The sequence below is a fragment of the Delphinus delphis genome, chromosome 20 (genome assembly GCF_949987515.2).
Source record: "Delphinus delphis chromosome 20, mDelDel1.2, whole genome shotgun sequence".
NCBI classification, from domain to species: Eukaryota; Metazoa; Chordata; class Mammalia; order Artiodactyla; family Delphinidae; genus Delphinus; species Delphinus delphis.
Genome location: NC_082702.1, coordinates 3,169,773 through 3,196,366, shown reverse-complemented (window position 1 = coordinate 3,196,366; position 26,594 = coordinate 3,169,773). Strand labels below are relative to the sequence as shown.

Genomic DNA, 26,594 nt, shown 5'->3' with positions numbered 1-26,594 from the left:
TGCCCCGACGCCCAGGAGATCACTCACGCGACTAACGGTCGGCCGTGGAGCCTGGGCAGGGCGAAGGGAGGTGGGACTCTGGCGGTTTAAAAGGACGATAGAAGGCGCGCCGGCCAATAGGGGCGCGCAGTCGTGGAGTGGCGTCACGAGACGCGCGCGGGCCAATCCTTGACGGAGAAGGCAGCACGGGGGTTGGGGGGGCGAGGGAAATGGAGAGCGACCAATGGGAGCCTTGCCTAGCGCGGACCCAGGCGCTTGCAGCCAATGAGGTTCGTTGATTTTTGTGTATGCAAATGAGTGTGCGCGGATGCCCGCGCCCCTTCCTCAGCCGGGAGTGGGGGTGGGCGCTGGGAATCGTTGTACGTTTTTCTCCGAGGCGCCATTTTGTGCTGAGAATGACCTGTGACCTGCGTGGTGTGTCAACCGGGCGCTGAAGGCTTAGACGCCTGGCCGTCCAGTGTGTGACCTCTGGCCCCAGCCAGGCTTCAGTCTCCTCCTGTGAGGACTGTGCCCGAGAAAGAAGGAAGAGCCCCCAGGCCTTGTTGAGGGCCTGGCCCTGCCTGTGACTGACAGCGGTCTCCTGCCAGCCAGGCCTCGCCGGGTCTCCCTTTCCCTGTCCTGTGAACCGGCGCAGAGCGCCCCGGGCGGCCCAGTGTCGGCGCCCTGAGAGCGGGAGGCCCGGGAGCTGACCCGCTTCCTCGGCTCCTGTGCGGTGCGGCCGCGGCGCCCCCGTCAGGCCCTCTCTGCCCTGGTCCCGAAAAGACTCCTCAGGGGGCCCCAGCCTCTGGAACAGGGGCCAGGAACGTGCAGAGACGCCCACCGCCGTAGCCATGACTAGTTTGTGGCGGATTGGCCGCACGCGGGCATCCCACGCGCCTCGCCTTGGGTGTTATCCCACCGGGTGCAGAGGAGTGCGGCCCAGTTAACACCGAAGAACCCTGAAGGAAGAGAGGGGTCAAGTGACTTGCCCAGGGCCCCCCCTGCCCCCACTTGGGACATGGCGTAGGTGGTGGTCAGACTGAGCTGTATCTCAGAAGTCCACTCAACAGACGTAACTGATGATGGTCACGAGAGTGGTGGTGATCGATCCGGTGCTCGCTGGGTTTCTTTGCATGCTTCATCTCATTGAATCCTTGCCACAGCCCTGTCAGGTGGATGTTACGATTCCCCTCGGGACACTCTCAGTCGTTCAGTACGCTTTTATTTTTGAGCACCTATCATGTGGTAGGCAGGATACTCTGGGGATATGGCTGAGCATAAAAGGGACAAAATCCCTGCGCACTCAGGGAGCTGACGTCTTCGTGGGGAAGCCAGACAGTAAAGTAAGTATATCCTATGATGTCAGCGAGTGATAATGATAAAGACGTAGAGGAACAATCAGGGCCAAGGGCCTACAAAGGGAGGGGTGGGGGTTGCTCTTTGACCTGAGGAAGGATCACTTGGGCTCCATGCGGGAAGGTCTAGGGGAAAAGCATTCCAGAAAAGGGAACAGCCCATGCAAAGGCGAGGCGAGGAGATCGCGCTTGGTGTGTTTGGGGCACCACCAGGAAGCCAGTGAGGGTAGGTCGGAGGGAGGTGCTTAAGTCCGAGAGGTAAGGGGGGGCAGCGGTTACGTCTCTCGCCTCTGCCGGGTGGGCGGTGTGTTGTCTTCAAGCCCTAGGGAGCCATTGGAGGCTTTGACAGGGCCGTGGGCGCTAATAGAGAGGGAGGCGAGCAGGATGGTGGCAGTGGGGATGGGAGACGTGATGGGGATCGGTGACGTCAACAGGACCTGAGGGAGAAGGAAGGAATCGCCTGCATCTTAAAATTGGGGTCAGCAAACCTCAGTAAAGGTTTTTGATTTTGCGGGCCATCAGTTTCTGTCCCAGCGTACCCAGTTCTGCTGCTATAGCCCCAGAGTAGCCAAGCCCATGTGCAGATGTAGGGGCTGGCTGTGTTCCCATCAGCCTTTGTTTACAGAAACAGGCAGTGGCAGGGGCTGGACCTCAGGGAGGCTGCTCTTTACTGACCCCTGAAATCCCAACAGGCCCCACCCCTGCTAAGAACTTTTCAAGAGCCCTCAACACACTGCGTTTCAAGTAAATCCCAAACTCCCATGAGATCCGTAAGTACACTCTCCCTGAGGCCCCCTTGGCCTCTTTCTGTCTGTCTCCCTGCTATAAGCCAATCTCTGCCTGACCTGAAGAAGTTTACACGGGAGTCCCCTGTGCCAGGAGAGCTTTCCTCCTCCTCTGTCCTCCTCATGGCCTAGGCTCACCTTAAAATGTCACCTCTCATGGGACTTCCCTGGCAGTCCAGTGGTTAGGACTCCTCGCTCTCACTGCCAAGGAACTGAGGTCAGTCCCTGGTCGGGGAACTAAGATCCCACAACCTGTGCAGCACGGCTGGAAAAAAAAAAGTCACCTCTCAGAGCAGCTTCCTCACCTCCACTCCCATGCTCTGTTTACTTCACCCTCTTTGATCTTCCTGGTCCATAAGAATTTATTATTTGTTTGCTTACGTGTTTGTCTCTGTCCCCCGATGAGTACAGCCCCAGGAGCACAGGGACCCTGTTCTTAGACTCTAGCAGAGTGCCTGACAGATCAAGGTGTTTGTTCAGCAAGTATTTATTGAGCACCTACTGTGTGCCAGGCACTGTTCTGGGTGATTGGGATACGTAGGCAAACAAAGATCTTTGCCCTTGTGGGGCTTACTGTGGTGAGAGAAGACAGACACAGAAGTGAAATGTAATAAATAAATAAAATACATGGTATGTTAGAATGGAGCAAGTGCTGCGGAAAAAGAGAAAAGTAGAGCAAGGGAGGGGCCCAGGGTGTGCCAGGTTGTGAATTTTAAGCCAGGTGCCCAGGGAGGCCTTACCAAGCAGGTATCATGTGAACACAAGTTTGAAGGAAGGGAGGAAGTGAGCTATGTGCTTATCAGGGAAGAGCATTCCAGCCAGTGGGAACAGCTGGAACAAAGGCCTAGCATGTGCAAGGAACTGCAAGGAGGCTGGTTTGGTTGGAACAGAGTGGGCAAGGGGGAGGGTGTGGGGAGCTGAGGTTAGAGAGATGTATGTGTGGATGGAGTTGGGGAGCCGGTATCATTCAGGGCCTTGAAGGCCGTGGCTAGGACTCTGGTCTTGTCTCCGGGGGAACAGGGAGCAATGGCAGGGTTTTGAGCAGCGGAATGCTGGGGTCTCACTCTGACTGCTGGATGGAGAAGAGAATGAAGGGGGATGAGGGCGGAAGCAGGGAGGCCGGGGAGGAGGCTGTTGCAATAACCCTGAGAAGAGATGGTGCTGGTCATCAAAGAAGATATATAAATGGCCAATAAGCACATGACAAGATGCTCAGCATCATCAGCCATCAGGGAAATGCACATCAAAACCACAGTGAGCTACCGCATTACACCACCAGGGTGGCTATAATCAAAAAGTGAGATAATAAGTGTCAGGGAGGATGTGGAAGATAGGAACCCTCACACAGCTGGTGGGAATGAAAAATGGTGCAGCTGATTTGGAAAACAGTCAGGCAGTTCCTCAGATGATTAAATCTAGAGTTACCATATGACCCAGCAATTCCACTGCTAGGTATATACCAGAGAAATGGAAACATGTCCGCGTGAAAAGGCATACACAGATATTCATAGCAGCGTTATTTCTAATAGCCAAAAGTGGGAACAACCCACATGTTCAGCAACTGGTGAATGGATAAACTAACTGGTATTTACTTACAATGAAATATTATACAACCATAGAAAGGAGTGAAGTACTGTTATCTGCTACAAAATGGATGAACCTCCAAAGCGCTACGCTAAGGGAAAGAAGCCAGTCACAAAGGACTACTTGTTGTGTGATTCCATTTATATGAAATGTCAAGAACAGTCAAATGCATGCAGACAGAAAGTGGATTAGTGATTGCCTAGGACTGGGGGATGGAGAGTTGATAGCTAATGGGTAGATTTTCTTCTTGGGGCAATGAAAATATTCTAAAATTGTGATGGTATAGATGCACAGCTCTATGAATATACCAGAACACTTTAAATTGGTGGGTTTTATGTATGGCATGTGAGTTATATGTCAGAATAAAGATGTTATTTTTCTAAAAAGAATTTTTAAAAAATACTGAGATGGGAGGAACTGAAAGAAGGCCAGAGGGGTGGAGAAAGAGGGAGAGAGAGGTCTGAAGGAAGAATGTTCTGAGCCAGTAGAGGTAGGTATGGAGGGGCTAGGCTTGGTAGAGCCCTAGGGAGCCAATGAGGAATTCTCACCGGGACGTGTGAGTGGATTTGGTACTGATGTTGAGATTCTGGCTCAGGGCTGCTGGGTAGAGACTAGATTGGAGGACCCAGAGTGGAAGCAGGAACTCCAGCAGGGAGCTGGTCATGGGTTGGGCTAGTGTGGTGGCTATGGCCGAGAAGTGGGCGGATCTGAGAATGACTCAGGAGATGGCCTAGTGATGGGCCTTTTGTGTTAGTTTGGGAGACTGGAATCTGCAGGGGATGGGCTAGGGGAGGGCTGTCCTTACTTTCTTAAATATTGGAGACCTGGAAACTTACTTTTGCTCAGTGAAACCCAAATTGTCCCTTCGGCTTGAATTCTAGCTTCAGAAATTAATCTTCATTTCTTCTGTTCATCTGTATTAAATCACTAAAGAAATACATGCTTGGAGGGAAATTCACACAGTTACTGCAGTGCAAGAGGTAAAAGTAGGAGGTGCAGCTCTCCAGCTCTCCTTCCACTCCCACATTCGCAATCCCACCCCCTCAGGTACCCGCTGTTAATATCTGGGTGTCTTCTTCCCCACACTACTTGGACGTTTACATTCCCACACATCCTCCCTCGGCAGCATGCACAGCAGTCCTTGATAAGAACACGGGAGTTTCTAGCATTCTCCAGGGTGTTTATGCCGGTCCAGTCTGTGGCTAGAAGCTGCAGTGAGCATCCTCAAACGTTTATCTTTGGGCAAAGGTGTGAGCTTTCAGGCTTCCCTGGTAGTGCAGTGGTTGAGAGTCCGCCTGCCAATGCAGGGGACACGGGTTCGTGCCCCGGTCTGGGAAGATCCCACATGGCGCGGAGCAGCTGGGCCCGTGAGCCACGGCACGTCCGGAGCCTGTGCTCCGCAACGGGAGAGGCCACAACAGTGAGAGGCCCGCGTACCACCAAAAAAAAAAAAAAAAAAAAAAAAAAAAGGTGTGAGCTTTCCTGAAGGAGAAATTCCTAGAAGTGGAATCTCAGGATCAAAAGAGCATGTGTTTGCAATTCTGCCAAGTAGCCCTTGGCAGGGTTCTACTTATTTAGATCCTCACCATTAGGCTCTGATCCATTCATTCAGTAATTCATTTAGAACCAACTATTTGCCAGGCTGTGTTTCTGTGTGCTTGGGATACATCAGTGACCAAGACAGGAAGCAAGACACCACCTTCCTGGGGCTTCCATTCTGGTGGGGAGACAGATAAACAGTAAGCACTAAACCCAGGGTGGCCAACTGTACGGGGTTGCCCAAGATGCTGGACTTTCATTGAGTGCCAGCACTGGGAAAGTCCTGGGCTAGTGGGTAAGAAAAGCTGGTAGTATAAAAAAATATTACTATAAAAATTAGAGCAGTTAAGGTAAGGAGGTTTGGGAACACTGGGGGGAGGGGGGAGAATTTTAGATGCGGGGAGTCAGGGTAGATCTTCATCGAGAAGGAAACAAATATTTAAAGGAAGCGAGGGAGCAAGGTTTGTGCTTATCCAGAGGAGAAGGACTGTTCCAGGCAGAGGAAGCAGCCGATGTCAATGTTTTGATGCAGAAATGAGCCCGAGTATTAGCAGGCTTCAAAATATGTGCCAGTCATGGTCAAATGTGCCTCATCTTTCATCGGCATTTCCTTTCTTCCCAGTGAGGCTGAGCATCTTTTCATGAGTAAATGCCTCCATCTTTATTTCTGAGTTCACAGTCTGTGGTTGCTGATGTGTTCTCTGCCCCTTAGTGGCCTTAATATTTTTAACCAAGTTGACTGTAAGGCTGTGGTAGGTAATTAGCAAGAACCACTTTCCTTTGTGCCCCTGAACAGAGGTTAGAGCTCTACGCCAGTGGGAGGGGCCCGCATTAATTGCTAAATATGCCTGCAGTGGATCAGGTGCTCCCTCTAGTGACAGACAGCAGCAATGAAACGCGTTGCTCTTATCCCGCTCCAAAAACCCTAGACGGCAGAGCACAGACTTTCATGTTGGACAAAAACAAACTTTAGGGGTTTCCCTGGTGGCGCAGTGGTTGGGAGTCCGCCTGCCGATGCAGGGGACACGGGTACGTGCCCCGGTCCGGAAGGGTCCCACATAACGCGGAGTGGCTGGGCCCGTGAGCCATGGCCGCTGAGCCTGCGCGTCCGGAGCGTGTGCTCCGCAACGGGAGAGGCCACGACAGTGAGAGGCCCGTGTACCGCAAAAAAAAACACAAAACAAAACCAAAAAAACACAATAGTAACTAGGGGCTTCCTATAACGGCCGTAAAACAGACACCTCTGATGCACATCAAGACTAAACAGAATAATGCCTGATGCCGGCAAGGGTGGGAGCAAATGGACGTTCTCACATACGTGGACTTGGCAAGGCTCTCGGAACTGCATCTTGGCGTTGTGCAGCAAAAGTCTTAAAAACGCACCTCCCTCCGACCCAGAAGTTCACCCTCCTGGGAGGTCTTCCCAGGGAAAAGCAAGTGAATGCTCCCCATGGTGTGCAAAAAGATATTCCTCAAAGTATTGTTCATAGTATTGAGAAATGGGAAAACCCTAAATGTCTGGTGGTAGGGACTGGAATAAAAATTATGCTGCTGCCTGGACTCCAGAAACGTGTGTCATGAAAGAGACTGAAGAACTGTTCAAGTCCAAGGAGCCTCGAGAGACACAATAACCAGATTCGACACCTAATCCCGGGGTACCAGGGACTGAAAAGAGAACTGCTCCAAAGGACAATACTGGGACAGTTGGTGAAACTGGAACATGGACTTCATCAGTGTTAAGTCCTTGCTTTTGATAACTATACTGTGGCTGTGTAAGAGAATGTCCTTGTCCTTCAGAAATGTCCCTTAGGGGGCAACTTACTCTCAAGTGTCTCCGAAAAAAAAATATTTATATGGGAGGAAAACCATAAAGCAGTGTGATGAAATGTTAGCAATTAGTGAATTGACAAAAGCTGTACATGAGTTCTTGGACTTATTCTTGTAACTTCTGCACGTTTGAAACTGTTTCAAAATATAAAGTTGAAAAGAAATGAAAAGAAAAAAGAAAGGCACATGCACACAACATCTGGTATAGATTTCAGAAGTTTGCAAGCCCGCCCCCTCAAATGCCGGTTAAGAATAGCTGCTCAGAGGCTGTATTTATCAACACAGTGGAGTTGCAAATTGAGCAAATGTTAGGTTACAAAGGCGAAAATGCTTATGCCAGATCTTATCGTTGACTTGCTCAACTAAAGCACGGTACATGTGGATCAGATTGCTTTCTTCTTGGCTGAACAGAAATGAAGTAGTTGACAGGCACATAGAGGCCATGTTGAATGAAAAATACATACGTTTAAGCCTTGGCGTTACAACTCAGAGTGGAAGCTAATCACTTGCATGGGAGGGGAGTGAGACTCTAGTCTCCTGTGTTAAGCTCGCCCTGGGCATCTGCTCAGTTAGGGGAATGGCAGTCAAAGCCGGCACCATTGACGTTTACATTTAGACTTTATTTTTTTAAAAGTAGGTAACGCACCTACAAAAAATTCAGAAGTGCAAGAGTGTACAGCAAAAAAGCCACCCAGTTCCCCTCTCCACAGGCAAGGCACATTGGCCGGAGTAGGCTGCACTGCCCTGCAGTAACAAGCAGCCCCAAAGCCCCAGTTGTTAAAGCAACAAGGGTTTGTATCTGGCACATCTAACATCTGGGAGGCAGGGAAGTACGGTCCTAGTCTGTGCCCAGGAGGAGACTCTCTGAGTGCTCAGTGATCCCATACTTCGACACACTACATCACCACCCTCCCTCCCCACCCCCACCCCCAATTTTCTATAGACAAATCGCCAGCACAAAGAGGCGATTTCTAAGAACGGTCGAACAACCCTTACACGCACCACGTGGGGCATTTCACCAGGGATCCAATACCAGTACTTGAAGGCATCACCCCCTCCCACCCCACTAACCTACGGTCAAACAGATGGACCTCAGCAGGTGAAATCTAGCCGGTGGTGAACACTTAACTGCACCGAAGGGGGGCAGGCTTTCTCAACCACAGATCACACTCCTTCCAGCAAGCACTATCCTGTGAGGATGGTTTGGTTTCATGTGTCCACTTGGTCGGCTACAGTGCCCAGCTGTTGGTTCAAACACAGCCCAGGTGTTGCTGTGATGGTATTTTGTAGACAAGATGAACACCTACAGTCAGTTGACTTTGAGTAAAGGAGATTATCCTAGATCATATGGTGGGCCACGTTCAATCATTCGAAGGCCTTAGAGCGGAAACTGAGGTTTCCTGGAAAAGAACGAATCCTACCTCAAGACTGCAGCCTCGAAAGCCTGCCCGAGTTTCCAGCTGCCTTACAGACTTTGGATTTGCCAACCCCCACGGTCACATGAGCCAGTTCCTTAACAGGAATACACACACACACACACACACACACACACACACACACACACACACATTGGTTCTGTTTCTCTGGAGAACCCTGACTGATATGGAATAAAGTCTAATATCTGAGAAGCAAACACTTAAATACACTAGAGAGGAAGGGGTTTTCTTAATGATAAAATCAATGCTGAAATGCCCTGCACACACAACCCAGAGGTACGAGCAAACTAATGCTTTGATGTAATATGAGTCTGATATTAGTAAACAAACACTTAGATGCTCCTAGAGGTGAGCTGTCCTAAAGTTCATAAAACCAAGCCTTAGAGGCACTTCTTGAGACAGAAGGAGGGGGCAATTCTAGTCATCACTATGGAAATATTTTAGTGCACTGGGTGGGAGGAAAGAGGTGTGGAAAATGATTTTCAGTTATCATAAAAACTGACATTTAGACTATTCTGTCACACCCCGTTATGGGTTGAATTTTGCTCCCTGCCCACAAAGATGTTGAAGTCCTAAACTCCAGGACTTGTGAATGTGACCTTGTTTGGAAACAGGGTCTTTGCAGATGAAATCATTGGGGTGGGCCCTAATCCATGATGACTGGTGTTCTTATAAAATGAGACATTTTGCCAAGGAGACACGCATACAGAGGGAAGATGATGTGTCGAGGAATGCCAGCATTGCCAGCAAGCCACCAGAAGCTAGGAGGGAGGCACAGACAGATTCTCCCACACAGCCTCAGAAGGACTCAGCCCTGCCGACACCTCCGTCTCAGACTCTCAGCCTCCAGCACTGAGAGAGAACACATTTCTGTTTAAGCTGCCAGTTGTATGGTACTTTGTTACTGCAGCCCCAGGAAACTAATGCAGATGCACACCCCCCCCCACACACACACTTCAATGATGTTCAGGCAAAGAATTCAAATATAAGGAGGCGCAAACAAATAGAATCTGCAAACAAATGCTTACCTGCTTAGAGGGAAGAAGCTTTCTTAGGAAGAAACTAAGGATTTGAAGGCATCTTACAGTGCATCTCCCCATGCCTGACTCCTCTCTTGGTGACAGCTGGAGCAGCCCTGACCACCTACCTGTAAAGACACTTAGATGCCCACCTTCCTTGGCCACAAAGGGGACTCCCCAGTGACCTGCAAATGCGGAGATGGAAACCCATCCTTTCCCGACAGTATACTTGAGACCAGGGATCAGGAAAACATCTGTTTATTCAAAAAAATACCAAGTTGCAGCTCGGCTGGCTGTCCTCACCAGGGAACTGGGGCAAGAGTCAGGTGTTGGGGGGAGGAATAGGGTGGGTAGGGATAAGGAAGCAGGCAGAGCTTTGGAAGTTCTTTTGGTCCAGAATTGATCTTCTTTCTGTACCGCCCTCCACTGCCCCCTCACTGGAATGGGAGTGTGTGTGTGTGTGTGTGTGTGTGTGTGTGTGTGTGTGTGTACGCACAAGCCTGTGTATGCATTTATGAGGTGGTGGGGGCTGGTGAGGGAAGACTCAGATGGCGAGGTCCCATCTCTGGAAGCATCAAGGGGATCTGGCAGGACATGCCCACTTCCTCACCCACCTCGAGACCTCTCCCTACTATGGCTTATTTGAGATAAGAGGTCAAGGCCCCAGGGTCAGGCAGCCTGTGTCAAGTGAGTGTGGGGAGGGGGCAAGATACCTGGAATCCAGGCCGGGAAAGAGCAAGTTGAGGGGGGCATACAAAAGCTGAAAGGCCCCGAATCCCCCAATTCTGGGGGCTGGAGAAAGCTGAGGGCTCCTTGAGGGTGGTGAGCAGAGGGGAGGGGTCTGGGAGGGGCAGGCGCCCAAGCTGGCTCCTTTTGGGGGAAGTCACAGTCTGCCATAGGGATACTGGGTGTGGTGAGGCCCTCAAGGGGATTGGAGGAACCCAAAGGAGCAGCTGTAAGCGTGGAGTTGAAAAACTGGCAAACTGGCACTGGGGCCCTGGTAGATTGGGGGTAACCCCTCAGTTTCCTCAGTGTGGTGGGAGCTGAGGGTCAGTTATCTGCCCCAGGCTCCTGATGAAAAGGGATGAGCTGAGGTGCCAGGATTTGTGGGGAGAGAGGAAAGGGAGGGGGACGGCCCAGGGGAGGGAGAAGAGGCCCCCTCACCTCGCCCTGGGGGCTGGGAGAGGGGGCATGTAGCCCTTTAAGAGTGGGGGAATGGCCGCCCCAGAACATGGCTATATACAGAGAGAATTGGGGGCAAATTGTGCGTAGGGTGTTGGGGAATCCCCGAAACCCCAGAGGCTCCCCAGTGTGTGAGGGGGAGATGAAGGAGAGAATGCTGCTTCTCTGCCATCTTGGGATGATGCAGAGCACCACCTCCCACCCCTACAGGTGGCACTGGCAGTGGCCGTGGCTCTCCAGATGTGCCTGCCCCACGACCAGGGCAGCAGAGAAAACCATTGAAGGCCTCAGGGAGGTCGGCAGGTGTTGGCCCAGCCCAGGGGGGTCTCTAAGGAGAGTTTGGCCCAAGCCAATGGAGTGCAGCTCTGGGTGGGGATCCAGGTAACAGGGATTGGGCAAGGGACAGTGATATCACCTGAGGACTGGAAAGCCCCTCCTCTGGTGATGATAAGAGGTCTCTTTGTTGACCCTGTCACCGATCAGATGGCTGGGTGAAGGGCAGTTATCAGGAGGGACCTGGATACCCTCATCAGGGGGAGATGGAGGACTGACCAAGGCCAAGTCTGTGGTGTGGTTGATGCAGGCAGGCGTCAGCCTAAGTCAGGAGCATGGCAGTGACATCATCAGGATGGGCCAGAGTATGATGATGTCATCAGAGGGGACCCCATCCCACTCCATTTTTGAGGGAACGGGAAAATGATGTGTATTGTGCTGGTTCCTCTTAAGGGAACAACTGTAGGTGACCCCAGAAGACAATTGAAATACAGCTGTCGTAATACTTGGCTCCCAAGATGATGGATCCTGGAAGGTGATGATACATGGTTGAAGTGGATCCTGCTAAATGACATCATTGGGTGTCCTGGATCCTGGGAGATGATGATGCCATGGTTATGGTGGATTCCAGTAGATGGTGATACCATGGTTGAAGTGGATCCTGGGAGATGATGACACCACAATTATGGGGGACTATGGGAGATTGTGGCATCATCAGTTTTAGTGGATCCTGGTAGAAGATGTTACCATCAGCTCTAGTGGATTCTGGAAGGTAATGACACCGTTGGTCATGGCGGGTTCTGGGAGATGATGACGTCATCAGCTGTGGTGAATCTTGGGAGATGATGACACCATGGTTGTGGAGAATCATGGGAGATGATGACATCATGGTTGTGCAGAATCATGGGAGATGATGACACCATTGGCTATAGGGAACCTTGGGAGAAGGTGACACTATAGTTATGGTAAATCCTGGAAGAGAATGATATCCTAGTTATGGTGGATCCTGGGAGATGAATACACCATAGGTCAAAGGGAATCCTGGGAAATGATGTCATCATCAGGCATGGTTAACACTGGACCCCAGGTGCAACTTACCACCAGGAGTGGTGGAAGTCTTGTGGTGCTGATGATGTCATCAGCTAGATAAATAGCAGGCATACTCCCACCTCTCCCCACCCCCCACCAGGAGGCCAGGACTTTGTTTACAGAGGTGGTGATGTCTGTAGTTACGGCAGAGAGAAGTAGCGCCACCTGTGAGTCCCAGGACTCCAGGAGCCTGGTGGGCCAGAGTGGCCTCCGTGGGAGCAGAAGCCAGTCTGGGAGTGCTATCCTCCAGGAGTCACACAGGACCCGTGGCCCAACCACCCTTTAGGTGAGGTTCTGGTGGAAATCCCGCAGGGCATGTCTCTAGGGTCAGGGGAAGGAGTGACCAAGCCAAGTCATGGTGGGACAAGGCAGAAACTCTGGTGATACCATTACAAGCAATGGCCTTCCAGAGCAGGCAGTGTCTCTGGTGATGACCTCACAGCAGTGGGGCAGAGCCTCAGCTGGGGCAGGGCCACTGCCAACAATCCACAGATGGCCTGTCATCTGTGGCAGAGACCTCTCCGCCGGGGCAGCCTCCCCAGTGAGGGCACCCCTAGGTGACACCTCAGGACAGGGCACTTTCTCTGGTGACCCCCCCAGGGTAGTCATGGACTCTGAGTGTGCCCTGCCGTTCCGGGACTTGGCAGCAGCAGTGGCGGTGTCTCATGGCGTATGTAATCTCGGAGCAGGCAGAGTCTGGTTGTGACATTGCAGAAGGGGCCTCGTCTTGGAGATGTCCCCAGAGTGGGCTGCCATCTCTGCTGATGACATCACGGAAAAGGCACAGTCCCTCTGATGACATCATAGGGCAAGGCACCTTCTCTGGCGATGGCATCACAGGAAGGAAGCAGAGTCCCTGTGATGATGTCGTAGAAAGGAGGCCTTATGTCTAGTGAGGACACAGCTGGTGAGGCTCTTTCCCCTGTGATGTGTCCCACGAAGATGGCTTTGTCTGTAGTGGTGACAAAGGCATCTTCTTTGGAAGAAAATATTTTCCTGGTGATGATGATGTCAAAAGAGGCCTTTTGGTGCCAGAGATGACATCATAAGGATGAGATTTATCTATGCAGTGACATCATAGGAAGGACTCTGTCTCTAGGGATGATGTCATAGGACAAGGCATTGTTCCTCTTATGACATCACAGGAGGGAAGTCTTTGTGATGACACCATGGAGCATAGATGCCTCTAGTGATGACCTTAAGGGTGGGCCTTTTCCTCTGTGATGACCTCATGGGAAGGAGGTTTTGTCCCTGTGGTGAACAAAGACATTTTCGCTAGTGATGACCTCACATACAGGCCTCTTCCTCTGTGATGACGTCATGGGAAGGAGGTCCTGCCTCAAACTGTGACATAGGAGGAGGGGTCTCATCTGCCGTGACATCGCAGAAGGAAGCTTTGTGTCAGGTGATGATTTCATCCAAAACAGTGTCCTTGGAGGCAGTCCTCCCGGCCACCGCAGATCTGGTCCCAGGCCCCTGGCGTGTGTTGGGGGATGCAGGCCGGGGTGGGGGCCCCAGGCTGCAGCCCCCAAGCCCCTGGCCCGACCTCAGACAGTCAGACAGTCACCTCATTCTTGCTGGCAGTGCGGAGGTGTTGGGGCAGGTGATGGCCGGGGATGAACTGCAGCTGCTCCAGCGTGCCCTGGCGCTGGAAGGGCGGCCTGCGAGACAGCGTGCCCCCACCTCCGCCGGTGTCTGACATCCAGGCGGGCTGCGGCGAGCCGTGCAGGCCGTGGTGGTGGTGGTGCGCATGCAGGCCGGGCGGCGGGGGCAGCCCGTGCAGCGGTGTAGGGGGCCCCCCGGGCCCCAGCAGCAGGTTGGAGTGGGAGGCGGCCAGGCTGGCGCGGGCGGCGGGCTCGGGGGGCAGCACGGGGCTGCGGGGGGGTGACAGCAAGTGCTCGCGGCTCTGGCGCAGGGCCTCGGGGGACGACAGGAGCAGGTGCTCCTGTGACACGAGGCGCGCGCGTGGCAGTGTGAACTCATAGCGTGCCCGGCCCCCGTCGCCCAGCAGGTGCTCCTGGGACATGACGCGCCGTGGGTTGGGCGCGGGCGCCAGGCCCAGCTCCTCGGGGCCACCCCAGCCTTCCATGCGATAGCCGCCCCCTGTGCCAGGTCGCCGCAGCGCATGCAGGGGCAGCGTCCCGCGGGGCATCTCTGCCAGGTGCCGGCGCTTCAGATAGGCCTCGTCCAGATCCTTCTCGGCTGGGGGAGAAGGGAAGAAACCACAGAGGTGGGTCCTCAGCCAGCCCAGAACGTGCTCCCTTCCCTAGGGCACCCCCCACCCCAGGAAGACCCCAGACATTACCTGGAACTTCCTGGTCATTAGCCTGGGCAGGGGCACAATTTTAACCAGTCAGAACAGTCAAGCTAGCAGAATGCAGATTCCCAGGCCCAGCTTGCAATGCTGCGATCATAGATGAGGGGGGACCTTTTTTTTTTTTTAATTGCCTGGGAACATCCCTTCTTTTGGGAGTAGAACCCAACCCTTGCTTTTGAGGAACCACTTTCCCTTCCCTTTCATCCTGTAGCACGTATTTTTCAAACTTGGAGATTCGACCCATTCATGGGTTGAAAAGTCAATTTTGTGGGTAGGGACCAGCATTTGGCAAAATGAAATAGAATAGAAAATTATCAGAAAGTGTCCCATAATAAGAGAATAAGGGTGAATACCATTCACAAAATTTTTATTTCAGTTGTGTGTGTTATTGATATATTAACGGATAAAGTGACATGATATCTGGGATTTGTTTTGAAATAATCCACCAAAAGATGGGGTGGAGGGAGGAGAGATTAACAAAATGTTGCCCATTGTTAAAGCTGGGTGAAAGGAACATGGGGCTCATTTTACAATTCCTCTACTCTCGAGTGTGTTTGAAAATGTCCATAATAACAAGTTTCAAAACTTTACTGTAATTTAGAAATGTGCCAGTGTATGTGGGTCTCATGGGACACAATATAAAAATCCTTTCTTACTGTGGATCTCCGTTTAAAATGTTTGAAGGCTACTCCACTACCAGGGATCGGCCACTGACCCAGAAATGTCCAATCAGAGTCACAGTGATTGGTTTTGGGACAAGCATGTGACCCTTTTTGGCCAGTGGGATCCAGGCTTGGGAATTTTGCTGGAATCATTGGGAGAGACTCTTCTGGTAGAAGTGCCCTGAAAATTCTCAGGACAGTCTTTGCCATCACAAGGGGAGATTCTATCTGAAAATGAAGCCAGCCCACTGTTCAGCAGAGCTGAGAGATGTAGAATCCTGGAGACAGCTTTTGAGCACCTGGGTTCAGCCACACCTGAAGCTTGTGGCACATAGACTTTCTGTTATCAAGCCAGCATAGTCACCTTTTTTTTTTTTTAAGTTGTATTTCTGTTCATTGCAAATACAAGTCCTGATGAATGCAACAGATCTTGGGGAGAGGACCATGGGTTTGCATTTTCAAAAAGCACCCCAAGTAATTGTGATACAAAATTACCTCAGGTAATTCTGGAACAAACTTGGAGAAAAATCTAAGGCGGGGGCGGGGTATCTAAAGCTTTAGAAGGCTATCGGGTCACTGTCCATTGTCCTGAACCCAGGCCCTGACCCCGCCCCATCGCCCAGGTAGCTCCCCTTCCCGGGACTCACCCAGCCTCTTGAGGGAGGAGTAGCGGTTGAGTTCAGATTTCACAGCGGCCTCGTAGGACGGGGGCAGATGCGAGAGGTTGTGGAAGGACCGAGAGCAGGACAGCGTGGAGTAGTGCAAGGAGGGGCTGGGCGGCGGAATGGCCCGCCAGTCTGGGGCAGAGGGGCATGGCTGGGGTCAGTCCAGGCCCTCCTCCCTCAGACCCAGCAGTTCTGGCCCCCAGCCCCCTTAGAGCATTAGAAATCTGGAATCCCAGCCCCTCAGAGCTGCAGCAGTCCAAGCTCCCTGTGCTCACTCCCCCCAACCCTCGGGTGCTCTTTGCTGGGGAAGGAGGAGGAGGAGGGGCAACTGGCGTTTGCTCAGCACTCGTTGTGTGCCCCGCCCCAGGCTAGAAGGGACGCACTCCATGCAGCTTCCCGCAGACCACTTCTGGCATAGAAATGAGGAAACTGAGCCTCACTGGGTTACCTGGCTGGACTGTGCGGACAGGCTCCCAGGGTCTCACACCTGCCCTATGCTGGGCACCTGGCTCCGGCTCAATACAAGGGTGGGAAGGGAAGGAGCCCTGCCCTCCCCGCAGCCCCGCCCTGGTCCATACCCAGAGTGGCAGCGTGGTGTTTGGGGCTGTTGACGTTGAGGTGCAGGTAGTTGTGGTGCAGATTATCTGTGGGGACCAAGAGGGGAGGTGGCATCACTGCCATTGCCTGCTCCCAGCTGGCACCGCTGTCCTGGTCTTGTGGAAGGATCCCCACCCATGTCCACTTGGTCCCCAGCTCTGGTCCCTCCTGCTTACTGAATCTTTGCCCTGACTTGCTTCTCCCTCCTGGATCATCAAACCAGCCTTCTGGCGAAATGGCCAGCCCATCTCCAAGATCAGCCCCACTGCAGTACTTCTGACATGTACACCTGCCCCTGTCCCTCTGCTGCTCGAAACTCTTCCCATGTCTCACCATCACCCATGGGACACAGTCTAAGCTGGGGATGGCATTTGAGGCCTGTGTGACTTGTCCCCAACAGACATCTGCAGCCTCATCTCCCATCCCTCCCCTCAAGCCATACTTCTCTCTGATGCCCAAATGGTCCAGCTCAGTTCTGCCACAGGGCCTTTGCACATGCTGTCATGCTGTTCTCTCGGCCTTGAATCCCTTCCTCTCCTTCTTTGCCTGAAGACCTCCTACTCACCCCTCAAGATCCAGGTCAAATGTTTCTTCCTTATCACTACTATTCAAACCCATCTCCTCCCCTCCGTTCCTGATCCCAGATCAAGCCTTGTCCTTTACTGCCTGGATCATCATGCAAGCCTCCTCTGGAGCCTTCTTCCTCTCATCGATCTTCCTTCATATGGGTTCCAGAGACATAGTTCTTCCACCCACTTCTGACTTTGCTTCTCCCTTGCTCTAAACTCCTCCATGGCTCCCCATTGCCCTCAGGACAAAGGCAGAGCCACTCAGCTCAGCCTGGTACTCAAGGCCCTTCCTGAGGTATCTGCCCACCCTCTCCTCAGCCTCAGCTCTGGCCACCTCACAAGCTGTGCTCCAGCCACTCAGAGATCCCCCTGCCCAAGAAACGCCCCTCACCCTCCTGGCCACTGCTCAAACATCATGTTCTGAGGGAACTCCTCCCCCTCACACCAAATGAGACCCTTTTCAAACCTCTTCCAGCTACCTGGACTTCTCCACTGATGCACTCATCATAAACTATAAGAATAACAATAATATGAAGTGAGTACTGTTATGATTCTCATTTTATGGATGAGCAAACTGAGGCCCAGAGAAGCGAAGTCACTTGCCGTAGGTCACAGTGGTAGAGCCAGGATTTGAATCCAGGCGTCTGGCTCCCAACAAATTCTAATTCAGTTACCAAGTGAGTCCTTGTGTGTCACTGGCTGTTGGGTGGTCTGACATGAGTTTCTCAAGTGCAGGGGTTGAGAATGTCTAAATCTAAATCATCCATCGTAGCACCCAGGGTTCCCACCCAGGGTGCCCACAGGAGGTGAGGGAGGAGGTCTGGCTCACTGCAAAGTCCAGTGCATTGCCCAAAACAGGTGTCGGCCATAACGGTTCAGGGAAGGCAGAGACAGCAGGCTGTGGCTAGGGGCAGGGCCTGGGCAATGGGAGATGGAGCCATCCGTGGAGGGCGGAGCTACAGGGATGAGGGGTGGGGGCAGATGCAGAGGCAGCAGAGGCGGCAGCCGAAGCCCCACTTCTCACTCACCGAGATTGGTGGGCTTCACGGTGTTGTAGAGGTTCTTGGGCGTCCTCGGGGGCATGCTGTCGGGACCCCCGACCCCCGGGGTTAGGGAGCTGCTTCGTGCCCGGTCCGGGCGGGTCCCAGGCCCCGCCTGATGCCTCAGAATGTCCACCAGAGCCCTAGAAGTGGCAGAGGGATGGTCAGTGGCCTGGGGACTGGGGCTGGGGGTGGGGAGAGGGAGGGCGCAGGCCTCTTTCCCCTCTCCGTTCTCACCTTTGGGTGTATCCATTAGCTCAGCTCGGCTTCTAGCCTTTGGCCACGCCCCTTGCTAATATCAATCTGAGCACCGCCTGCCCCAAGGTCCCTCGGACCACACTTCCTGCTTGAAGCGCCCCTTCCCCTATGTATTTGGACCCTACCCCTTCTGCGGTCCCTCCCACATCGTCCTCTCTGTGGCCCTGCCCCACCCTGAACCTGGGACCTCACTCCTGTTCCTTTTGCTGCCTTCCCCATGGCAATAAAGGGTGCTATGTGGACCCCAAACCCTAGAATCACCCTTGACTCTTCTTTTTCTTTCCTGCACGGCCCTTAGCAATCCTGTGGATTCGCCCTCCAAAATGTATCCCAACTCGGAGCACTTGTCACCACCTCTGCTTCTACCAGCCCCATCTCTCACCATTATTGCCACAGTCTCCAATTGGTCTCCCCATTTCTGCCCTTATCCCTTGCAGTTTCACACGCACAGCCCAGGGATCAGATGGTGACACACGGAGCTCAGGGCTCCCCCATCACACTTAGGATAAACCTGGCCTCTGCCTACTTCTGTCCACCTCCTCCTCACCCACTGCACTCCAGCTGCATGGGCCGCTTCGCTGTCCTGCAAACACTCCACCTTAGGGCCATTGCACTTATGGCTTCCTCTCTGCCTGGAATGCCCTTCCCACAGATATCTGCTTGGTTCTCTCTTTTCCTTCAAGTCTCTGCTCAGAGAGGCCTTTCCTGACCACTTCGTGTAAAACAACACTGTCCCTCCCATTCACAACTCGTTATGCTACTTTATTTTCTTCACAGCAGTTATCAGGATCTAAAAGTATATTGCACATGTGTTTCCTTGCTTACTGTCTTAATGATAACGGTAGCCAGCATTTACTGAGGGCTTACCAGGTACCAGGACTCAACATGAATTAACCCAGGTAATCTTCATTACAGTCTGAATAGGTGGGGAACAATTATTAGGCCCATTGTACAGACGAGGAAACTGAGGCATAGAGAGGTTTAAGCAAATCCCCCAGGGTCACACAGCCTGCAGGCAGCTGACCTGGGATTGGAAACCAGGTTTACTCCTCAGTGCAGGGACTTTGTTTTGTTCAGTGCTGTGTTCCCAGCTCCTGGCTCACAGAAAGTGCTCAAGAAATATTTGTTTGAATGAATGAAGGCCCGAGCCTACCGGTCACTCCATAGACTGCCACTTAAGTCACATATATTCTCATGTCCCGCCCATCTCTCCAAGGCATTGGCTTCTGCGCTCCTGGTGGCTGCCTCAGTCTCTGGCCATACTCCCTGCACCCTGCCGGCCCCCCCGCTCCACCGGCCCCACTCCCTGATGGCTCCGCCTCCCGTGGCCCCGCCCCCGCCCCCAGGTTTCCCACCCTCCGGCCCCAGAGCACACACACCTGGGTACATTGATCTCCCGGTGCGCCCTGGGCGCACGGGACGCCTTGCTGAAGGCCACTTTGGCGCCGACGCCCACGGCCAGGGCGAAGCTGATGACCCCGCACACCACGTAGGCCGTGCTGCCCCCTGGGCCCTCGCCCCCACGCCCCCCGGCGCCACCCGCCCGGCCCCCTTCCATCCACCCGGCCTGGCCGGGCCCGAGTCCCCCGCCCGCACCCCCGGCGCCCCCGGCGCCCCCGGCCAGTGGCGGCGGCGTGGTGGCCCAGCGCGGCGTGTCGTAGTTGGAGCAGGAGGCCTGCGCCAGGCGCATGTGGCGGTGCTCGCAGCAGAAGCGGTAGTGGCAGGTGCCGCAGCAGAAGCGGTAGGAGCCAGTGCTGCAGTTGAAGGTGGCGTCGTACTGGCCCATGACATCGTAGTAGCCGTGGCAGAGCTCGGCAGGAGGGGGCGCCCGTGCCGCCGCGCCGGCCGAACTCGGGGTGCTGGTCCTGGTTCCGTTGGCCCCTGGGCCCGCCGCGCCCCCGCCGCCGGTCAGCGCCCCGGTCAGGCGCCGCAGGTGCGCCAGCAGGGCGGGCAGCGGGCCCGGGGGTTCGGTGCTTGTGGCGTTGGACGGGCGCGCCCCAGCTTGGCCGGTAGTCGAGGCCAGGAGCAGGAGGGTCCCGAGGAGCAGGAGGGCCGGCATGGGGCAGCCAGGCTGGGGGGAGAACCGAGGCTGGAACGGCGGGCGGGAGAAAGGTGGCCAGAGGTGGAGAAATGTGGAGATGGGGGCCGGAGATGATGAGGAAGGCAGGGCCAAGGGAAGGTAGAAGGACGGAGAGGCACAAACCAAGAAACAGAAAAGATGGAGGGGACATGTATGGACCCAAAGTTGGCAGTCCCACGGGACAGTGCACGGTGATGGGGGAGCAACAGGAGGATGTCCAGACACCGCGGAAGGAGAACGGAAATGATAATGGCAGAGAAAGATCAGAGTGAGTGATGAGTGGTGGAGGAAAGAATGGGAAAGTCGACAGTGGCATCGGGGGTGCGAAGAAATAAGAGAGGTGGACAGAAACCAGAGGAAAGATGTGATGGAGGGAGAAGAAACCATGGAGGCAGGTGAGGGAGAGAGGGCAGAGGGGAAAGCCAGAGGTGAGATGCAGGTGAGGGAGGGCAGAGGTGGGCAGAGTGAGAGGTGGGCAGAGTGGGGAGGAGGTTGGGATGGGTCAGTGGGGGACCAAGGGAGGCAATGAAGGGAGACACATGGTGGGGTGGGCGAGATGGGAGGAGTCGGGTAGATGGGGAAGGAGAGAGAAAGAAGAGCAGATGGGGAGGAGAGAAGGAGAGAGAGAGATTGGAGTTGAGAACCTGAGTTTATAGACCAGGAGGTGGAAAGAGGGAGTGCAGGGTTTCTCACCTTGGGCGCTACTGTCATCTGGGCACAGAATGTACTTGCTTGTGGGGGCCCATCCTGTGCATTGTAGGGTGTTCAGCAGTATCTGCTGGACGCCAGGAGCATTCACATTCCCCCACATCGTGTTAACATAAGATGCCTCCAGGCATTGCCAAATATCCCCCCGGGGGGCACGTTTGCCCCCAGTTAGAACTGCTGCCTTAGACCCACGTGGCCCTCAGTTTCCCCAGTGCTTATTTCTCTCTTGTATTTACGTCCGATAATCAAGGGATCTTGAGCCTCAGTCTCTCTCTCTGTCTCTGTCTCTCTCTGTGGTCTGTCTCTCTTTCACGCACACACACACACCCATGCTCACAGTTTCAGGTCTGACGTGTCTCCTTGCACAGCTGGAGAGTCAGGGTAGTAGTGGTTCATCCCCCAACTCCACCATGTGCCAGGTGCCTGATACTGGATACACCTAAGTCCCCATGTGCCTCAGTTTCCCCATCTGTAAACCAGGGGTAAGGATGGCTATCACTGGGTGGTTGGAAAGACGAACCGATTTCATATGTGTAGAGAGTTTAGGGCAGTGCCTGGCCTAGCGCAGGTGCTATACTTATAGGAGGGTGAACAGGATGGGAGGGGCCAGATGGGACAGGTGCGCCCAGCTGTTTTGTATGGCAACAGGCTGGCAGGAGGGGTTCCTTCAGCAGTGTTTACTGAGGCTGGGGATGCAGCAGTAGATGAACCACAGGGTTCCTCCTCTGTCTTTATGGGGTTTGCCTTCTGGTGAGGGGAAAAAGCCAGTATGCAGACACAAATTAATGGGATGCACGTTGAAACTGTTATGAAGAAACACTAAGAAATTATGGAGGCCATGAAGAAATAAAAGCAGTGCAAGGAAGTGGGAGAGAGGGTGGGTGGGTGGGACTAGTTTAATAAATGTCGTTTGGTATTATTTTTATCCTTTATTCCTTCCCATTGAGTGCACATGTATCTAGGGACCACACCATTATGAAAACTGCTGGGGCCTGGGATGGGGAGAGGGCTATGGGAGGCTGCACCTGGGGCCTCAACGTTCCCTTTTAGCTCTGCTCCGGCCCCTCCCCTGAGCTCGCCTCCAGACTGCCTGCTGGATGCCTCCACTTGGTGTTTAACGGGCATCTTAGAAGTGCCTTGGCCCACACTCTGGAAAGCAGATTGGCAGTTCCTTAAAAGTTAAACATAGGGTTACCACATGACCCAGCAGTTCCACTCCTAGGCATATGCCCCAAAGAATTGAAAAACATGTTAACACAAAAACACAAATGTCCTTAGCAGCATGATTTACAGCAGCCCCAGACTGGAGACCACCCAAATGCCCATCGGTTGATGAATGGGTAAACAAAATGTAGTCTGTCCATTCAATGGAATACTATTCAGCCATAAAAAGGGATGAAGCACCAATACATTCTACATCATGAAGAGCCTCAAAAACATTAAGAGAGAAAAGCCAGACACAAAAAGTCACATATCGTATGATTCCATTTATATGAAATGTCTGCAATAGTCAAATCCATGTAGACAAAAGCCGATAAGTGGTCGCCTGGAGCTGGGGGCAGGAGGGAATGGGGAGTGACTGCTTAATGGGGGCAGGGCTTCCTTTCAGGGTGAAGAAAATATTCTGGAACTAAATAGTGGTGGTAGTCGCACAACACTGTGAATATATTAAATGCCATTGAACTGTACACTTAAAATGGTTAAAATGCTAAATTTTATGTTATGTGTATTTTACCACAGTTAAGAAACAAAAACCAACCAACAAAGGTCAGGTGATGTCGCAGTGCCCAAGCAATGGTGCTAGGCTTTGAACTCAGGGCACCACCACCCACAGAACATGGATGCATTATCCCACACAGAGAAACATAGGTTGTCATGCACACAGACACACCACTTCTGAGAGTGACACGTGTGTGGCGATGTGGATTCCTTCATTCATACGAGGGCTGCCACATATGGTTGGGCAGGTTGTGTACTGCACAAGAGGGTCTGGCTGAGAGGCTGGAATCCAGCCGCGCTCTCCTTCCTAAGAATGCAGCTGGTGGGGCTGCATCCATCTGTGGGAAGGGGTACCTTTTCAAACACATGCAAGGGTACCATCTGTCTGCTAAATCATAGATGCTAGGGAGCTGCATTGGGCTGGGGGAACCTTTGTCTCATCTGCCCCGCAGGGGTAGCAGTTTGCCCTCTTAGTCCCTGTGCTGTGCCAAGCCTCTGGCTGGGCTCCATGGACAGAATTTCTCCCTCTGCTAACTGAGTCCCATTGTCCCTTCCAACTTCGCACACATGCACAGAGCCAGGGAAACTAAACTCTTGGCCATTGACAACTCTGGGGAGTGAGGCAGGAGGAGCAGAAGCCTACATCCCCTCCAACCCAGCAATACACACACACACACACACACACACACACACACACACACACGCACAGCCCCTCGACCAGTGGGCGTCCTGTAGTCTCCTGTCCCTGCCTCACACCTCCTGATGCAGGGCAGCACCTCCAGGTGGGGAGGAGACACACTGCAGACACAGCAGCTGGTCCACACACAAGGATACAGAGGACCAGTTCTTCCTCTACCTCACACAAAACTATACACAGACACACAACAGAGCTTATATACACACAGTGACACAGAGCACAGGACACCCAGTGTCCCAGACACAACACGCAAGGACACCCAATGTCATCCTGGCGGCACACCTGAGCCTCTCTCCTCCCCAAACACACAATACAGCTCCATGTGGACACACAACCATGCATTTCGGGGCATTCCCACCCACAGCGCACAAGAGTCAGACACAATCTCAGACACCTTGACACACTGGGACCACACACAGCTCCAGAACATGGCCAGGGACCTGCCCCAGCCAGCTGCACGTGGGCACGCAGTGGCACACATCACAACCCACAGTCACGCAACCTCATAGGCACACACACCAGTGAGAACCCAGTGGTGGAGAGTCTGGAAGCAGGCATGTGGCCCTCCATCAGACACACCCAGACAGCCCCCCAGCACACACCGGAAGGCACACTCCTCCTTCACAGCTGGAGAGGAATGCCCCCCAAACCCTGATCTCCCTCCCCGCACCACACACACCTAGCAGCTCAGGGCCAGAACCCAGCACCCCAGCCCAGGACCTGAGAGACAGAGATGTGAGGACAGAGATCAGGGGAGCCAGTGTGAGGAGGGGTCCCAGAGCAGGCCCCACTCGGTCCTGGGCTCCCAGAGAAGCCCCTCCCCCACCCGCTCCCCTGCAAGCGCTGTGCCTCACAGCCCCCCCACCCCCCCCTCTCCTGACCCTGCCAGCTGGGCTCTGGGGGCAAGGACTGCCTTCTGAGGTGCCTGGCAGCAGAGAATGAGAGCTAGAACAGGGCGCGGGGGGCAGGGGGAGAGAGCCCTCGGGGTTGGGGGTAGAGGCCCAGAGAGAAGAACAGAGACCCAGGGAGAGGGGGACAGAGACTCAGGGAGAGGGAGACAGAGACCCAGAGAGAGAGGGACAGAGACCCGGCGAAAAAGGGGGACAGAGGCCCAGAGAGAGAGGAACAGAGATGACGAGAAGGGAGTACAGATAGCCAAAGAAAAGAGGACAGAGCCCTGGGAGGGCAGAGACCCATAGGGCGAGCAGTGACGGGGTGGGGGTGGGGCAAAGACCCAGAGGACTGGGGATCAGAGATTGAAGGACAGAGAGAGAGAGAGAAAGAGCTCGAAAGAGAGAACCAGAGGAGGATAGAGACCCGCAGAGGGGAGGAGACCCAGAAAAAGCCAGAAGCCCTGACCTCAAGCAACTGGGTGCTGGAGAGGGGTCCGCAGGTGGCAGCGGGGTGGGGGCTGAGGGTGGGCGGTGTCCGAGTGCAAAGGGACGGCCTCCTAGGAATATCTGGGGTTGAGGGTGGGTTTGAGTTAGGCATGTGGAAGAAGGCGGCATCTGGGTTCCGGAGGAGGCGGACCCGGCTGGAGGGGAAAAGCGGAGGGAGAAGGGGAGGGGTCTGGATGCGGGGGCGGGGATCCCAGTTCCGGGCGGGGGAGGCAGGGTGGAGGGATCCAGCGCCGCCTCCGGCTCGCCACCTGGGAGGTGGGAGGTGGGATTGAGGGAGAGATGCGGACCCTCCCCACGCACTCCCAGCGGCCCGCCCAGGTCCCTAGGCCTTCCTGTCTCTTTTGTCTCTGTCTCTGGGAGTCTCTGCGTCTCCGTGTCCTTACCTCCTCCCGGGACGTCGCCTCCCACCGCCTCTCCCTCAGCCTGCCGGCGGATCTCTCATCTCTATCGGGAGGTGCCCTGGGTCGCGCGGCCTCTCTGAGCCTGTCTCTCTCTACGTGTCTCATCGCATCTCTGCATCTTTCAGTCTCTGTCCCAAGTCTCCTCTGTGTGCCAACATTTTCTCCTTCCCTCTGCCCAGTCTCTGTCTCTATACATCCTGTGTCTTCCCCGTTTCCACATCCCCATCTCTCGCTACCTCTTTGACTCCGTGTCTCTGTCTCTTTCCTAGGTTTGCTGTCTACAAATCTCTGTCCCTCTGAGTGTCTCTGTGTCTCCCCCCGACCCCGGACCACCAGTCTCCCTCCCCGGGCCCCCCACTCTCGCTCAGGCTCAGGTTGGAGGGGCGGGGTGGGGGGGCGCTGCGGCGGGAGCTGTGTGTTCCCAGCGCAAAATAGACTCCTGTTGCCATGGCGACGCGAGCGCGGCCTCCGAGACGCGAAGCTTCAGGCTGGGGGGTGAGGAGGGGGGGACACCTGGATCCGAAAGGCGGGGGCCGGGGGCGCCGGCGCCCGGTCCCAGGGGCTCCTGGAGGAGGGGGGAGGCAAGGACTCCTAGATCCCTGCGGAGAGAGGGGGTGCTGGGCGCTCTGATCGCGGGGTCCGGTAACCGGGACTTCTGGGAGGGGTCTGGGATCCAGGGGCGGGGGGGGCTCTGTTTCCCCAATGGGGGGCGGTCTGGCTGAGAGCTCTGATGCCTGGGTCCCTGGGGGACTCAGATTGCCTTCTTGGGCACCCAAGGATGTGGTGGGGGCGGGGGGAGGACTAAGACTCTGAAGGGGCTGAGGGGCCCTGACTGGGGGGTCCGTAGAGTCCCAACTCCCAGATTTCCAAGGGGGCTGCAGAATTCTGGGAGCCCCTATGTGGATCCCCGGGCTCCTGCGTCTTAGGGGAGCAGGGACCACTCAGCTGAAGCTGTCTGTCCTTCCCATCCATTCATCCGCATGCCTGTCTCTTCCTTCCTCCCCGTCCCCAAGTCCCTCGTGCCTCAGTTTCCCCCTCCGCACCGGGGTGCGGTCACGCTCACCTCACTTTCCGGATGCGGGACCCTGGGGGAGTCGGGGGTGGTGGCGACGTGGGGGGCCGGCCAGGGGAGGCAGAGCCAGCGCGTGTCTGCGAGCCAACCCGGCTGGGCGTGCGCGCGCTGATAGGGGGGGCAACCGGCAGCGAGTTGGGCGACCCCGGGCCGGCAGTTCTTTTCCGTGCAGATGCGCGCCGGCTCCGGTGCAGATGTGACAGTGGCCAGCCCTCGCCTTTGCCTCGCGCCGGCTTGGAGTTGAGAAGAGGCACCTCCCCCTCCCCACCTGCTGGGGACCCCTCTTCCGCCACCGCCCGCAGCCCCCAGTCGCCCCCGGGATACCCCCCAAACCCAAGAAT

At 54.5% G+C, this 26,594-nt stretch overlaps 2 protein-coding genes across 3 annotated transcripts in view; one reads left to right on the top strand and one right to left on the bottom strand.

Annotated features, from left to right (window-relative positions):
* ZNF628 (zinc finger protein 628) overlaps positions 1-26,594 on the top strand; it is a 62,700-nt gene that overhangs the window by 2,297 nt on the left and 33,809 nt on the right. The window contains exons 1-2 of one of the 2 annotated variants that reach the window (XM_069540226.1): positions 251-269; positions 2,027-2,104. The exons of the other annotated variant lie outside the window; for it this stretch is intronic. Coding sequence (XP_069396327.1) covers positions 2,096-2,104 — 9 coding nt within the window. The 5' untranslated portion in view covers positions 251-269; positions 2,027-2,095. Of the gene's footprint in view, positions 1-250; positions 270-2,026; positions 2,105-26,594 lie in introns of those variants that run through there. 2 annotated transcript variants of the gene reach the window in all.
* On the bottom strand, positions 13,506-26,297 carry SHISA7 (shisa family member 7). The gene is made up of 6 exons (XM_060000726.1): positions 26,245-26,297; positions 19,556-20,265; positions 17,907-18,061; positions 16,291-16,356; positions 15,695-15,844; positions 13,506-14,270 (listed from the first exon to the last, which is right to left on the bottom strand). The coding sequence occupies exons 2-6, from the start codon at positions 20,233-20,235 to the stop codon at positions 13,624-13,626; spliced, it is 1,698 nt and encodes a 565-aa protein (XP_059856709.1). The 5' UTR covers positions 20,236-20,265; positions 26,245-26,297; the 3' UTR covers positions 13,506-13,623.

Excerpts from the sequence above, each read along its gene's own strand:
- SHISA7 (XM_060000726.1), bottom strand. The coding sequence starts at position 20,235 with ATGCCGGCCCTCCTGCTCCTCGGGACCCTCCTGCTCCTGGCCTCGACT. Across the intron at positions 16,357-17,906 it reads CGTGAAGCCCACCAATCTCG|ATAATCTGCACCACAACTAC; the intron begins GTGAGTGAGAAG and ends TGGTCCCCACAG. Across the intron at positions 14,271-15,694 it reads CTCCTCCCTCAAGAGGCTGG|CCGAGAAGGATCTGGACGAG; the intron begins GTGAGTCCCGGG and ends CTTCTCCCCCAG.